The sequence below is a fragment of the Cyprinodon tularosa genome, unplaced genomic scaffold, assembly GCF_016077235.1.
Source record: "Cyprinodon tularosa strain WSP-4 unplaced genomic scaffold, ASM1607723v1 ctg8, whole genome shotgun sequence".
NCBI classification, from domain to species: Eukaryota; Metazoa; Chordata; class Actinopteri; order Cyprinodontiformes; family Cyprinodontidae; genus Cyprinodon; species Cyprinodon tularosa.
The window spans coordinates 2,506,243-2,521,971 of record NW_024039562.1 but is presented as its reverse complement, the minus strand read 5'-3'; the positions used below and the strand labels follow the sequence as shown (position 1 = coordinate 2,521,971).

The following is a 15,729-nucleotide window of genomic DNA, read 5'->3' as shown; positions in this document are numbered from 1 at the left end:
AGCAGTTGGGCACCACCCTAGATAAAATCAAACAAACCTGAAAGGCATTCTAAGATCTGGCCTTATACTTTTTTCATATCTTTAAATGACAAATGTATGTTTTTTTTTATTTTCTTAAGAAAGAGAATAGTAGTTAAAGACCTGAAAATGCCCAATGCATGTTTTATCTAACACCCCTACACAATCTGCTGCAACCAACTAACTAAGGAAGGAATTAAGGAAGGCAGTTGCTGTTTTGGTTCGGTGGAGTAGGTGAAGGCCTTCGGCACAGTCCACTTTCTGCAGAGCCATCTTCAGTCCAGTCCGTTCGTTTTATTTTATACGGTAGCACGGGATGCCTCCTGTTTAGCTATGGTCGTTTGCATGTAGCCGCAGCTTCTAGCAGCAGATCTTATGCACTGCTCCGTCTCAGGTGGAGGGGTATGTCTTCAGATGAATTGTTCCGGTTTCAGCGACAATGTATAGCAACAACGGCAACTGCAGGGAAGCTCTTTTGAAAATAAGTTTGACAAGTCATGCTTAAAACCATGCAAACTACACAGAAAAATGTGGCAGAAGGCAATGTCTAAGAGACAAAGCAAAATTCAAATGAGAATCAAGGACATTGACTCCACTTTTTTGTTACCATTGGCTGTTCTTTCCGTCAACAGTAAACAGCCCCTGCATCAGAAGGAAGAAACTAACAGAAAGAAAATGTATTTTTCTTTCTTCCTATTCTTTATATTTTCTCTGTTGTTTTATACACCAATTTATATAATTTCAATCACATAGAAGGGAGTACCATGAAGTATAATCTTTACAGTGGGTGACAAGTAGATTCTTTCTTTTGTTAGGCGCTTAATCTGCCAGGTAGGTTAAGACAATTTGATGAAGAAAACTAAATAAAAATTTTATCTTAACTGGGTCCTCACAAAAGTAAACCAAAAGTTAATATTTTTCTATTTTATTGCAAGTCAAGTTTATTTATATAGCACAGTATAGTTCAAAGCACTAATTAATTTTATTTGGTAGAACGTCATAACATAATGCATATGGGGAGGTGATGGCCTAGTTTTAGAGCAGTGCGCTTGTGCTCTGAGAAAGTTGCAAGTACCTGGTTCGATCCCAAAAGCCTCCACTCTTGCTCTCTGAGCAAGCCCCTTAACCCCCCCCTTCTCCCTGGGCAACGCACAGTGGCAGCTCGCTGCTCCCCAAGGGGATGGGTTAAGATACAGATATGAATTTCTCCATTGTGAGATCAATGTAGAAATTTACTTCTCCATTGATCTCACAATAATATAATAAAAATATTAGTATATTTATAATATGAAAAGTAAATGTTTTACATGTTAAGCATATAAAAGTATCAAAAAAGATGGCATGCATAACTTTGTGCTTGTTTAACCAAAACCCCTGAATAAATCCCAGTGAGCACAATTGCTCTCAGGTTCTGCCTAGTGAGTAAGTAAGCCCCATCTGCCAGTGATTTAATCTCAATATAAATCCAGCTACTCCATGAAGGACTTGAGGTTCTTTAGAGAGCATTCATAAAATCATGGACAACAAAGTAAAAGTTCAAAACTATACCCCAATATTTAAGCATCTCACAGATCTGTAGACTTAACAAGGCACTGATTTCCTTTTAAGCTGACAAGCTTGAAAAGGAGAGCTTGACATATTTGCACTCTACAAACATGGAGTAGAAGAAGAGCAAACAGAAAAGTATTTTTTTTTTAAGCCATGAGAAGGCTTTGCAGTTTGTCACAAGACATGCTGGGTGTTGGCAGCAAACGTGAAATAAGATGTTCTGGTCAAATGGTGGCAAAAGTAACCCTGTTTGCCTACAAGTAGGAAGGAAGACAAACAATACACATCATTCCTCCCCCAGTGATATGTGGTAGTGGACACACCTTTGAATATACATTGTTTTTTTCAGTGGGGACAGGGTGGCTGGTTAAAACATGGTAAATTGATGTAGCTAAATAAAACACAACTGTGGAATAAAAGACCTTCAACTTTGACAGAATTTTATCCTCAAGCTAACACCCCTCTTACCTTATAGCGAGAACTACTATGCTTAAATTGCAGTCTTCTCCCGTCTCAGCATGCTAGCTTTTACACCCAACTGAGAAACTGGAAAGACAGATTTTAGTGTTGACACACTAATTTGCATTTAGAAATGGGGAAAAATAGATATGCAAAGCTTGTTTATGAATATCCCAAACGAGTTTTAATTGTATTTGCAACAAGGGATAGTGCTGCAAGGAACTGACTCAGGTTAACTGAATAGAAATGCCTCCAAATTTTCAGATCTCAATATGCAAATAAACTATATAATGTTTTGATTTTAAATGTTGCACTACTTATAACTAATTTTATTTAAATGTTTGGATAAAACAGTAAAAAGAGGAATTAGTGTGTTTTAATAATTTTACAGGTCATGGTACCTTTATCAAAGGAAGGATCTTAGTGGTATGCGTTGAGGAATGCAAATAATGTGCGGTTTCAAAATATGCAAAGCGTCACTGCGAGTCACTGGAGTAAATTACCGCTTATGCACAGTGGTGGCTAAATGTAATCATTATGTTCTGGGAATGACAGCTACGCAAAAGCTGATAATTACCGTAGAAAGAAAGCCTGTATGGTGCATTTGTGAATGAGGTGCAACAATTGATTCTCTCTTTGCAGGACTTTTGCAGTTTTAAACAGCATTGCCTGAAATGAAAAATGTTATTTTGTTGTAGGGCTGCAACTAACGATTGTTTTGCAAATCGAGTAATCTATCGATAATTTTTTGCCTAAGGTGTCTTCAAGAATTTTTTTTACGAAATAAAACCAGGTGAAACTAATACTTTTTCAGTTGAGGGGTTCTGGATAGAGCATATTAACAGAAGAAAACATTATTTTTTTATCCAAAATGTTAATATATTTTTTGTACAATGTGGATATAATTAGAGCTCTAAGTGGGTTGCTCTGTTAGCTAAAAGCATTTTTTTTACAGTGTCTATAATCCAGTTAGCGGTGAATCGATTATTAAATTAGTTGATGATTATTTTAATAATCATTTAATCAGGAGTAATCTGATTAATTGTTTCATCCCTAGTTTTTTGCTATTGTCTCATGGATGCGTTTGCTGTATCTCATTTTAGTTATGGACTCTGTAGAACTGGTTTTCTTGCTTTGCCCTGCTTGTGGACATCTACAAGAGATGGGTGAAGAGAAGTCAGTTCTCACTGCAACTTGCAGAGTAGCCAATTCTCACAGTTTTGCCTTAAGATATTCCTAACTTCTCCTGTTCTGGGATATAAAAGACATGAATTAACTCTGTAGGTCACACTCTTATGCTCTGTGTGACAGTCTTTGCTCTTACCTTTAAGACACCTTAACAAAACTGACTGAGATATTGTTAACGTAACAGTGCTTAATATAATTTCCACCACAAACTTGGTGATGTCTGAAAAGTCTTTTGGCTGGATCCAAGGATAATGGAAAAAACTGAGCATTATCAGACCTCAACACGAGGATACAGCCTCCTATTGTGTAGAGCTGTCTTCTGCACTGGGATGCACTAAGTTCAGCCACTTGTTGCAGTTGTGCCCAGCAGTTATTCTCTGTTTTTGACATTTTAATCATTACTTATTTTTTTCTTTATTTCATGATGGGATAGTGCATATTAATCAACATGTGTATTAGACTTTCATTGGAAAAGGCCAGATATAGTGTAATTTTATCTGTGGTTATTGTATTTAATGGATATTAAAAGTGCATATACTATTTCCACTTTCACTGTGGATCCAGACAGTCACTTTGGTCTTGAGTTTGAGGAAAAAAAACATGGACCTATATCCATCTGCATCAGCGTTATTTTGAAAGTCCCACTATTTATAAAGTGTCTCTAAAAGCCTGCTTATATACAGCACACTCCAGATGAACCATTGCTCAGACTTTTTTTAATTTAGCTTTTGCAGTACACTATGTTGATTTATATTTATGCAACATGTGGTGATATTAGGTATAAAGGTGGTTAAGCTTCCACTTGCCCAGAGTCTCGCTCCACCAGCAGGTGTGTTCAAGATGAACTGCGCTTCACCTGGAAGGCGCTCTGCTGATGGGTGTGATTAAAAGTCTGATGTGAAGCTGAAAAGAGCTGTCTGCAACTGTACGAGATGTGTTACGCAACTTATTATGTAACACGGTGCCAGCCATCTTGTTTAGTTGCAGACAGCTTGGCTTCACAGCAGACTTTTAACCCCGCCCATCAGCACCCTGCCCACTGCCCCTGCACAGCCATAAACTCTCCTCAACATTCAAAGCGAGATGCTGCTCATCTCACCTAGTATCACCAATCAACTGTCAATTCTGTTGAAACTGGTCAGTAGGAGCACAGGCCTGCCCATAAAACTTTTTCTTCAGTATAAAATAACATCAGTTATGAATATTTTTGTGAAAATGTCCATCCATCCATCCATCCATCCATCCATCCATCCATCCATCCATCCATCCATCCATCCATCCATCCATCCATCCATCCATCCATCCATCCATCCATCCATCCATCCATCCATCTTCCTCCGCTTATCCGGGGTCGGGTCACAGGGGCAGCAGCTTAAGAAGGGAGGCCCAGACTTCCCTCTCCCCAGCCACTTCTTCCAGCTCTTCAGGAGGAACCCCAAAACGTTCCCAGGCCAGCCGAGAAACATAGTCTCTCCAGCGTGTCCTGGGTCTTCCCCGGGGCCTCCCCCCGGTGGGACATGCCTGGAACACCTCACCAGGGAGGCGTCCAGGAGGCATCCTAACCAGATGCCCGAGCCACCTCAACTGGCTCCTCTCGACGTGGAGGAGCAGCGGCTCTACTCCGAGTCCCTCCCGGGTGACCGAGCTTCTCACCCTATCTCTAAGGGAGAGCCCAGCCACCCTACGGAGGAAACCCATTTCAGCTGCTTGTATCTGCGATCTCGTTCTTTCGGTCATGACCCACAGTTCATGACCATAGATGAGGGTAGGAATGTAGATCGACCGGTAAATCGAGAGCTTCGCTTTTTGGCTCAGCTCTCTCTTCACCACGACGGACCGGTACAGCGCCCGCTTCATGGCAGACGCTGCGCCAATTCGCCTGTCGATCTCCCGCTCCCTTCTTCCCTCATTCGTGAACAAGATCCCGAGATACTTAAACTCCTCCACTTGGGGCAGGACACCCCCCCTGACCCGGAGAAGGCACTCTACCCTTTTCCGGCTCAAGACCATGGCCTCGGATTTGGAGGCACTGATTCCCATCCCGGCTGTTTCACACTCGGCTGCGAACCGATCCAGCGAGAGCTGCAGATCACGACCTGATGAAGCCAATAGGACAACATCCTCTGCAAAAAGCAGAGACGCAATCCTAAGGCCACCAAAACGGATCCCTCGACACCTTGGCTGCGCCTAGAAATTCTGTCCATGAAGGTAATGAACAGAATCGGTGACAAAGGGCAGCCCTGGCGGAGTCGAACTCTCACTGAAAATGTGTTCTCCCCAATATATTCATTTCACTTTAAAAAATTATTTTCCCCTTCCAGATTGCATTTTCTTTTCTTGAATGAAATAATTAAATACAAAAATAACTCAATACAGATGCATCTTTACACTCTGCAGGCCAGGGTGGCCTTTCTGTTTTCTCATCTCCAAAGAAGGAGATTGTCTCACGCCTTAATGCCCTGGATGTTTTATTTAAGGGTTGATCAATCATTTGTATTAAATTTGCAGAACCTGTCTATTAATGTATTACCCTTCAATCTTTAAAATATATTTTATTATCTGAAATGTTCGAAATCGGAAGAAGTCATTCACCCTGCCCCGATTTTTAAACAAATACAGAGCTTGAAATAGGTCACACATTTAGTTCAACTCAAAGATCCTGCAAAATCATCACGGAACATATCCAATGGAAAATATTTTATTCCCTTCAATGTTTTAAAAGATTCATATGAATATGAATTATTTGAATATCAAAAACTAAAATCAATTATTTCCAATTTTCAGATGCAACAGACAAATGTAAAAATGCATCTAATAATGTCTAGTTTCCTCTAACTTTAACCCCTAAAATCATTCACCCCAGTCCAGCTCTCTAATTCAAAAAATTAAAAAAATGTGTTAAGGGGGCGCAGAGCCCTGTGTTTTTTATCCTGTGCTTCTTTCTTAGTGGCACAAAGAATACATGTATTTGTGGGGCATATGGCTCCACATGGTGGGGTACCTTTTCTCTATATGCTTGCACAGCTGTTGCCTCCAGAATACCCAATCCAACTGTGTGCTGCTGCGCCTGGGTGCTCTATGTTAAACAAGCGTAAAAATGACCACCAATGTAAACACAAAAGTTTTGGAAGTTTCTGCTTTGGAACATACACAATCTGACCATGAAACATGTTAGTGGTTGGGTTATAATTCCGCATCATTTTTCAACCACAAAGACAGATCGAGCATCCTAGGGTCAATTTTCTAACGTATTAGTTATTTTGCTTCGCTTGCTTCTTAAACTCTATATGTATTTAAAAATACCTCTACCCCTGAAACCCCACCATGCATAAATAACAATAATAAAAACCTTAAAAAGGAAGGAGTTTTCATTTCTTTATTTTTCTATCCTTGCCTATTTGGACAGTGGCATCGACTTTAACCAATCACAGTCATTTTCAACTGCAAACAAAAGAACCTGTCCGTCCACTTGCTGTCAAAATGGATTAGCTCTCATTTGTAAAGTATCCCTGTTGTACTTGTGATCTTGATTAACCAATCATATATCTGCCCTGGAAAAATACAGAGATATATGTTTCTCACAGGACCTGGTTCAGTTTTATTCGAAAGAACAGATGTGCTTGCTGCTGAAGGGAATCCATCTGCATATGCTGACACATTACCAGAGGTACTTCAAGTTGAGGAGTCAGTGCTCAGAAAGGGTCGCTTTAGGAAATGTTTTAGTAAATTATTTTCCGTTTTTTTATCAGATATGAAGATTGCTTCATTCAACGCACAGAGGTTCGGTATAACCAAACTCTCAGACCCAGATGTCCTTTCAACTCTTATAAAGGTAAAACATTCTTTACTGTGATCAATGGTTCTTGGTAATTCAAAATTTGGCTGGTTTTAACAGTTTTCTGTCATGCAGTAAAAACATCTTACATAACCCTATTAATTATAACCACAAAAGTCTGCTGAAAGCTTTCATTTTCTCAATGATGTATTTTTGGAAAGCAGCCAAGAATGGTTTTAAATCTGAAAATAAAAATGATTGGCTACATTCAGTTCTCCATGAAATACTTCATAGAAAGAGATAAAAACGGTCACTTTCAAAAATCAGTCACACCTCTTTCATTCCATCATGGTTTCTACATCACAGCTGAAACCTTTGCCTTATGTTTAGATTGTGTCTAGATACGACATTATAGTTATTCTGGAGGTGGTGGATGTAAGCGGGGCCTCCATCCAGATGTTCCTGACAGAACTTAACAGGTGACTTGATGTTTTTATGTTTGCACTAAGCCAATCTCAAAGGTGATCCTGCCTGTTAAAGTAGAACAATAATGTGCCTTCCTTTGACGGTATCTCAGGGTGAACACATCCCACCACTATGCCATGCAGATCAGTACTCGCCTTGGAAGAAGCAGATATAAGGAGCAGTTTATGTTTCTTTACAGGTAAATCTCAATGACACTGTAATTGTACCATCACCAATCATTTAATCAGGGGATTAAATAAAACACTGCAATTCAACCTGTAGGGATGATGTAGTTGATCTGATTGACTCCTATCAATATGAAGACAATCAGGTGAATGATGTGGATGTGTTTGAAAGGGAGCCTTACATTCTCTACTTCAAACCTCACAACACAGGTCAGTTTCTGCAGCTCATCAGTTAGCATTGTGTGTTCGTTTTTTTGTTGTTTTAAGGTGCTTGGAGTCTTGTCTGCTGTTTTTTTGAGTCATCTCTGCATGAATGTGTTTGTTTTGTCCTTCTGTGAATGAGAAAGATTTGTTTTGGTGTGTCAATAAAAGCAAGAAGCAGCAGGTTTTTCAGGTCCATGCTGTCACACACATAGTTTGATGGATGATGGGATTTTGTTGTAGTGCTGAAGGATCTGGTGCTGATTCCAGTTCGTGCCACGACACGGGGCTCAGAGAAAGAGCTGGACGAGCTGTATGAGGTCTTCCAGGCCGCCAGAGACAAATGGAAAACAGATGTAAGATCAGCATAAGTTTGTTTCCCACAAAACAGCCACATCACAGAGGTCAGAACAAACTAAATCCTATCAAAATGTAATTGGAAGTTAGAAAAATACTTCACATAAGACTGGAAGTGCCTTTTGAAACTATTAGTACTATTTCAAGTTGTTTATGTTTACATTTGAAATGTAATAGAACAAGTATCAAAAAGCTCTGAAACTGAAAGAAAAGGAGGATTTTTTCTAAAGTTTTTGAACACTAATCAGAATAGTGTTGTGTGATTTTAAAATCAGCTTTCTTTATTCTGATTGTCATGGTTTTGGTTATGTTGTGCTTAACTTTGCTCCATGTGTCCTAGGTTTAATGGTTTAATTCATATTCTGTTGTAGTTTCTAGATTTATGTTAGTTCTCAGGTTTTTCTGTATTCCTTTGTTGCCCTTTTGTGTGTGTCCCTTTCCCCTTGGCTCCCTCGTTGTCTCCTCACACCTGCTCCTTGTCAGCTCGTTAGCCTTGCCATTGTCTCAGTCAGCTTCATATACTCTCCCTCTGCAGTCACTCCTTGTCGTCGCTGTTCTCTGCTCACCTCGTCTCTCCCTGGCTTCTTGTGCATGTTTTCCCCTGATGTCTCCATGGTTGTGGTCTGTGTTACAGTTTTAATTGGATTCCTCCCTTTGTAAACTGTTCATCATTAAAACTACAAGAAATCACCTCAGCCTCCCTGCCTCTGCATTTGGGTCCTTTAAACCACAACCAATCGTGACACTGATACCCTTAAATAAAATTTAGAGCAACTTAATTAGCAGGTCAGGGAAACAGATGGAAGAATTTTCCTCTCCAAAAAACACTTAAAGGCAATACTTTCTTCAATAAATACTTTCTTTTATTTTTCCAATGTATTACTAGATTTATGGCAAAATAACCCATTAAAAACCGTGTCTCTACAATGTGTTATTAAAGCAATGCTTAATTCATTTCACAGGAATTGCCTAGGAGTCAACAACAAAATGCAAGCAAAAATCGTTGCCGCAAGCTCATCCAGGAGGAACATGTCTTGAGAGTCAATGACTCGATGCGATCAACTGGTTTTCCTTCACAGAAACCTTTGATCAATCTGACTGTATTGTTTCTGTAAAGTGCCTTGAGATGACATGTATTGTGAACTGGCGCTATATAATAACACTGGCTAACAGTTTTCTTTGTAAAAATATCAGCTGATGTCATCGGACACTGACTTTGCAGAATTCAATTCAATTCAATTCAGTTTATTTATATAGCGCCAAATTCACAACACATGTCATCTCAAGGCACTTTACAGTTCAACCAGATCATACAGTCAAATTGATACAAAGTTTTCTATCTAAGGAAAACCAGTTGATTGCATTGACTCATTGACTCAAATACAATCCCCCATTCACTGTTCCTGGATGAGCATGTAGTGACAGCGGGCATTTAATTGCATTATGCTGTTGACTTTTCAGCAATCGTTCACACCAAGCATGCACGCAGCGGAACAAGAAACAAAAAAGTAGCCGTAAAAAATTTTAAGATGGGATAGATGTTTCCCTTCCACCATGACCGTATTCATGATAAACAACTGCAAATCTAGAATGGAAAGGGAAAGATTACATTTGTATAATGGTATTGTCTAGGCAAACTTCGTAAAGAGATTTGCCTGGTCTTTGGCAAGAAATCAAAGCAAATGGGGTAAAATTCAACTTAACTCCACATGCTTTGGCTTTTAATCCACTTTAATAATATGTTTTTATATTGTATTGGTCTACCAAGAACAGAACATTAAAGCGCACTAATAATTGCTGTAGTGTGCTGAAATGTGAAAAGGCTCAGAGGGTAATTTCACATGATACTGCATTAAATGTATTTTTTTTCTAGAACGTGATGATCCTGGGTGACTTCAGAGCAGATGGTGCTTATGTTACTGCCGAACAAATGAAAAATTTACGAATTCGCAGTGACCCGAATTTCCACTGGCTGATTGCTGATGATGTGGACACAACTGCAGCAACAACAAACGATCACACTTACGACAGGTACATTTATTTATTTTTTTCCACATAGCTTATGACTAACACTGAACTTTTCTATATAAAATCCATCCATCCATCCATCCATCCATCCATCCATCCATCCATCCATCCATCCATCCATCCATCCATCCATCCATCCATCCATCCATCCATCCATTATTGTAACCACTTATTCCCTCATGGGGTTGCGGGGAGAGTGGGTGGGGCATCCAGAAAGGGGGGCCCAGTAGTCAATGGGTGAGGGCAGGGTCCACCCTGGACAGTCCGCCAGTCCATCGCAGTATATAAAATACCCAAAATTACTTTTTCTTGCACAGGATTCTTGCATATGGAGACAACCTGCTAGCAACCATAGTGCCAAACTCTGCCAAGCCATTCAATTTTCTGAAAGAGTTTGATTTGACAGAAAAAATGGTGAGATATCATTCTATGGTTACATCAGAGTTTTCCATAATTTACTAACTTAGTGCTTATTCCATACAACAGGCCCTCTGGATCAGTGATCACTACCCAGTCGAGGTGGAATTAATCAGTGCGACACCTTTCTGGATGGCATCTAAAACCCCAAAAACCATAAACTCATCATTAAGCAAAGCTGCCGCAGGTAAGAGTTAGAATGTGATTTACTCCAATTGTTAGGTGTAAAGGAATCTGTTTGAGGTGGACTGAATGTTTACTTGGTGTTTGCTTCCTTTGAACACCTACAGTTGTGCTTAAGGGTGAGGCTGTATTTCAAATATGCATGGAATGTAGGAGTGTTTTTTACCTTGGAATTCAAAGTTTTAATCCTGTTCATACCTTTCTTTTTTAAAGCGTATGGTTTAAGATGTCAAGCATTGTTGCTTTGAAGGGTTTAGCAACTGATGTAGGTCATTGCAGTGTGATTGTCTAAGCCTGTGGTGTCTGTTTTAGGGTAGATATGATGTGACGAATGTTACAAACCATTTCATTTGGTTCATTAGAGCAGGGACACGTGACACTGGCCTGAGCACACTGAAGCTGTACAATACTAATCCAAAGTGACTTTAATGAATAGTTTTTTTAAATTCTGCATATGTCTTAAAACAAAAATATGGAGCAGAACAATATTAAAAGAAATAATCTTGACTACTGAGGAAACTGTGTGGCACAAAATGTTATGTGCAGCACAGCCTGTTTGTATCCATAGGCGGCAGACCCATTCGTCAGTCTCAATTTGTATGTTTTCTAAGCCAAAACAAGAATTTGTTTTTGGTCCACTTTAGAATTTAAAAAGTTTCCTGGATGGGAAGCAAAACGTCTTCAAACTTTGAAACAAAGTCCAGTGGATTGTTTTTTTAAGAAACTTTTTTGGAACCTCAGTTCAAATTTCACAGAAATTAAAGAAAAAGGAAACTAGTAGCCGCTGCTACAATAAGAAATGCCTTTAAAATATTTCATTTGCAATTGATTGTCACTGCCTATCCCTGGAATGCCACAAAATCTTTTTGTGCAAACGAATGAGTTTTAAAGGAATAGTCCAGTCATATTCAGAATTCAAACTTCTGAAATTACTCTATATATGAAATTATTACATACTGTTCAAAAAATGATAAGTGTTTTTAATTAGGAGTAATTTCATTTGAATGTGTTTTAATGGAGACATCCATGTTTGTCAAAGAATGCTACTGCCACCCACAGGTTTGTGACGTTATGGTGCAGTATCGGCTGTTGAGCAAGTCTCAGTGCTCTATCTGGTGTTTGTCACTACGCGCTATTATCCAAGTCATCGTGAAAACATTCTTCTTCAAAATGTTTCTCTGGCCAGAAGTTCGATGGCAAATCCTCCCTCTTCAAGTTGGCAATCAAACGATGAACCCGTCCTTGCAGGATCAAGGATCGTAAATGTTAAATAACAAAAAAAAATGTTCACTTTACCCGACGTGTTACAACACTTAACTGCCATGCACGTGGGCATTGACAGTTTAACTATGGCTCTCGTGAATTTGGTGAATCTTAAATAATTGTTGTTGATTGCAGGCCTGTCCAGTAGTTCCTGTTGATTTTGCTTGTAAAGCAGGGAGAATGGAATTCGGCTTATTGCAACGTGACGTCACTGCTGGAAGATGTCAGGAGTGAGGTTTTACTATATTTGGGAAAAAATGGCCGGTCCCGGACTCAGTGATAGCAACAAAAGTTATTTTTTTTACTGATTTATGTGAAATTAATTAAATCACCACAAATGTATCAGTTTTAGGTATAGATACTGATCCATTGATTATTCCTTGCTGACCACACTTTTCCTTTAAAGAAAACAAAAACTGAGCAGATAAAATAAATTGTTCTAAATGCCTATCTGCCCATCTATTTGTTCTGATGGATAGATTTCTTCTCCCCTGAAGATTGTTCTATTTCTCAATCAGCCTGTTTATAGATACAGGCAGTTATGAAGAAATTAAAAAGAAACAAATACGGATGGTGTCACAATCCTTTTTAACTGCTGGAAAGCTGCCAGTCCTGCTGTGTAACCTTTCCAGGAACCAATTTAATTGCCTCACACATTTTGTGGTTCCTTTTCATTTGTTTTTTTACAGCAGAATGTCAGTGCATTCTGAAACATTTGAAAATAAAGTGGGTTTTTTTGTTTTGTTTTTTTCCCCAGTGATTAGGATATTTTCTAAATTATTTATTTAATTGTTTTTGTTTCCACCTCATCTTGCTGTTTAGGGAGTTTGCAGGAGGAAGTGATGACCCTGCAGAGAGACACCCTCTTGCTGGAGAGAGAAAAGCTTCAGCTTCAGATCACATATTTAAAAAAGATTCTTGCCTCCAGTTAATGAAAGAAGTAACCAGAAGATTAAAAAATATCACGTTTTATGTCTCATAGCTGTCGCTGTCACCGCATCACCAGACAAAGTTTACTATTCTGAAATAGTTCAAATGTTGGGGTCACCAATGTAGAGTTTGCAAGAAGAAGTTTCTTGTTATTTGTGTGTTCTAAATGACAGATGCCGACACAATGTCCAATTTAAAACACAACTTAATTTTGTCTATATTTCAAAAAGCTTTTAGCAGATAATTTTAAATGGCCTTTTTTATGTGTTTTGATCTGTTTAATTGTCTCATTGACGTTCTCTTCTATTGTCAGTACTTCCTGTTTGCAGTGCTTTATAAACAATGTTAACCTGGCTTCAGGGCTGTGCTTTTCAGGGTATATTTGAAATAAAGTCGATTAAACCATGTCATTCTCAAACTTTTCCTGACCTCTGGCAAATTTGGAGTTGAATGCATTTGTAATAAACCAAAAAGCTTTTTTTTTTCTTTTTCTTTTTTTATCGCAAATGACACAAGCCTCTCCAAAGAGACAAAAATAAACACAAGGTATTTCATATTTTAAACTTATGTTTAACAAAATATGTAATGTGCCAAAATTATGTGTTACAATAATAAAAAGAAAAATACTTATTTTCCATGACTACATGTTTCTTATAATTGCTGATCAGCTTTATGTGTGCCTTGACTTACTGTATATAATTGCCTATTTATCTTTGGTGATGAGCTCCAAATCTCTGAGGCTGAGAGGACTCTGCCTAGCATAATTTTGTGAAATAATTTCTTCAACTCTTTAGCTCTATATATTTTGGTGTGATTTAAAATATAAAAATGTAACATCTATTTCATGCATGACCATATCATTATAAACTTTATGTCATTTAGAAATGTTGCTGCTGGCATTACCCACATTTATCATGGTGATCTGGCAGTGGCGTCCACAGAAATTTTTGGGGGCAGGTGCTCAGGGTGAAAAAAGGGCACCTTAAATATCGCATGGAGCAGCCAAACACCGCCTGATGCTGATGTTAAATGGTCTTCCGCAGTCCATAGGTAGAAATGCTGAATAGATTAGATCGAGATTTTTTTTCACTTTATTTTTTAATTATGGGAAAGAAGAACACAATTGAAGGCCAGGGCACAAAAAAGATAGAAAGGAAGAAAGATGATTTACATGAACTTACCACTCTGAATTAACAGCTGCAGGGAACAGATAGGCTGTGCAACACATTTGCTTTTAGTTTATATGTATTTGCTATCATAAGTCTTTAAATATGTGATGATCTAATTTCTTCAACAGTCTTTCTTCTTCTGGAAACGTAGTGAAAAATCTCCATCCCATGTATCGAGTTTATATGATTAACTAAGACCCTCAGGGTGGGTGGCCTTGGTCATAATTGCCTTATTCTTGCAGTCATAAATATCTTCCATAAATATGTCACTTGCTCAAAGTTCGTCAGGCAGTTTTTCAATATACATAGAAATAGAGAAGTCGAATGCAAAGCCCATGATTCCAGAATATCTTTGAGTTTATTTTCTCTTGATTTGAGTGCTTCTATATATATATCACAATTTACAGATGAACAAAGATCGACATTTATCCATCCATTCCTATCAATTTTCCGTCACGCTTATCCCAAGCAGGGTTGCCTATCGCCAACTTTCTACGGGTGAGAGGTGGATTACACCCTGGACAGGTCAACAGGGTAACACAGAGACAAATACGACAAACAACAATTCATGCACACACTCACACCTAAGGACAATTTAGAGAAGCCAATGAACCTAAAAGTCCAATAACATGACTGTGGAAGGAAGCCAGAGCACCCGTGCATGCTCAGGGAGAACATGCAAACTCCATGCAGAAAGACCCCAGGTCAGGAATTGAACCCAGAACCTTCTTGCTGCAAGGCAGCAGTGCTACCCACTGAGCAGCCCACCAGATTTACATTTCAAATATGAAAAACAACTCTATTATCTTATCTCAAGGGCATGATATGTCATGAACAAATTTTACAGTTCCAAACTCTTAATTAAAGTTCTTTTTTTCAAATTGTGTAAATTTGGCCTTATATTTGCTTCGTATGAAACGTTTAACAGACAAAAGGTAGCATTTGCTGTGTAGTTGTCATAAAAAGACATGAGTCAAATAGATGTCTATTTGTCTCATGTGTTTTTAGATTTGCCGTAAAAACAGCAAATCAATAATTTCATCAGTGAGATGCTTTACATTACTTGGATTTTAAACCCTTCCTTGCCGCCTGGTAGAGACCATTAAAGATGTTATGCTATAAACTAACCGGTTGGTGAATGAAGGTAAATACACTTGTTCGGTTACCTGTAAGCTTTAAATTAATAAAATGTATTTTGGGCAAAAGACGAAAAACAAAAAGATTTCAGGTGGGCACTTTTTCTGTCCAGAGATGAAAAGGGCAGGTGCTCTAGCACCACCTAGTGTCTATCTGTGCAATCTTTGGATTATTTTTTTAGATTCTGTACAATCCTGTCAGTGGAAGTGTCCCTTTTATAATAAACTAATAAACTAAACTAAACTTGACTCCCTTACCACACCCTGTAGGGGTAAGATTATCCTTGGTCTTAAACGTATTTTTTTTTTTATTATTTTGTACTGTGGCCACTGGATATTTAGATTTGACCTAAGCCTTACAAAGATGTAATTCAGATCAATGTAGAGAATTTGTATTGTTGTATTGT

The 15,729-nt window shown here is 38.5% G+C and overlaps 1 protein-coding gene across 1 annotated transcript; it reads left to right on the top strand.

Annotated features, from left to right (window-relative positions):
• Nucleotides 1-6,720: 6,720 nt before the first annotated feature.
• LOC119774062 (deoxyribonuclease-1-like 1) lies at nt 6,721-13,456 on the top strand. The gene is made up of 10 exons (XM_038271363.1): nt 6,721-6,880; nt 6,963-7,045; nt 7,379-7,467; nt 7,566-7,652; nt 7,736-7,848; nt 8,083-8,195; nt 10,070-10,227; nt 10,542-10,638; nt 10,711-10,828; nt 12,910-13,456. The coding sequence occupies exons 2-10, from the start codon at nt 6,965-6,967 to the stop codon at nt 13,017-13,019; spliced, it is 966 nt and encodes a 321-aa protein (XP_038127291.1). The 5' UTR covers nt 6,721-6,880; nt 6,963-6,964; the 3' UTR covers nt 13,020-13,456.
• Nucleotides 13,457-15,729: the final 2,273 nt, after the last annotated feature.

Coding starts and splice junctions, on each gene's coding strand:
- LOC119774062 (XM_038271363.1), top strand. CDS start 6,965: ATGAAGATTGCTTCATTCAACGCACAGAGGTTCGGTATAACCAAACTC. Junction 7,849..8,082: donor CTTCAAACCTCACAACACAG/GTCAGTTTCTGC, acceptor ATTTTGTTGTAG/TGCTGAAGGATCTGGTGCTG. Junction 10,639..10,710: donor TTGATTTGACAGAAAAAATG/GTGAGATATCAT, acceptor TCCATACAACAG/GCCCTCTGGATCAGTGATCA.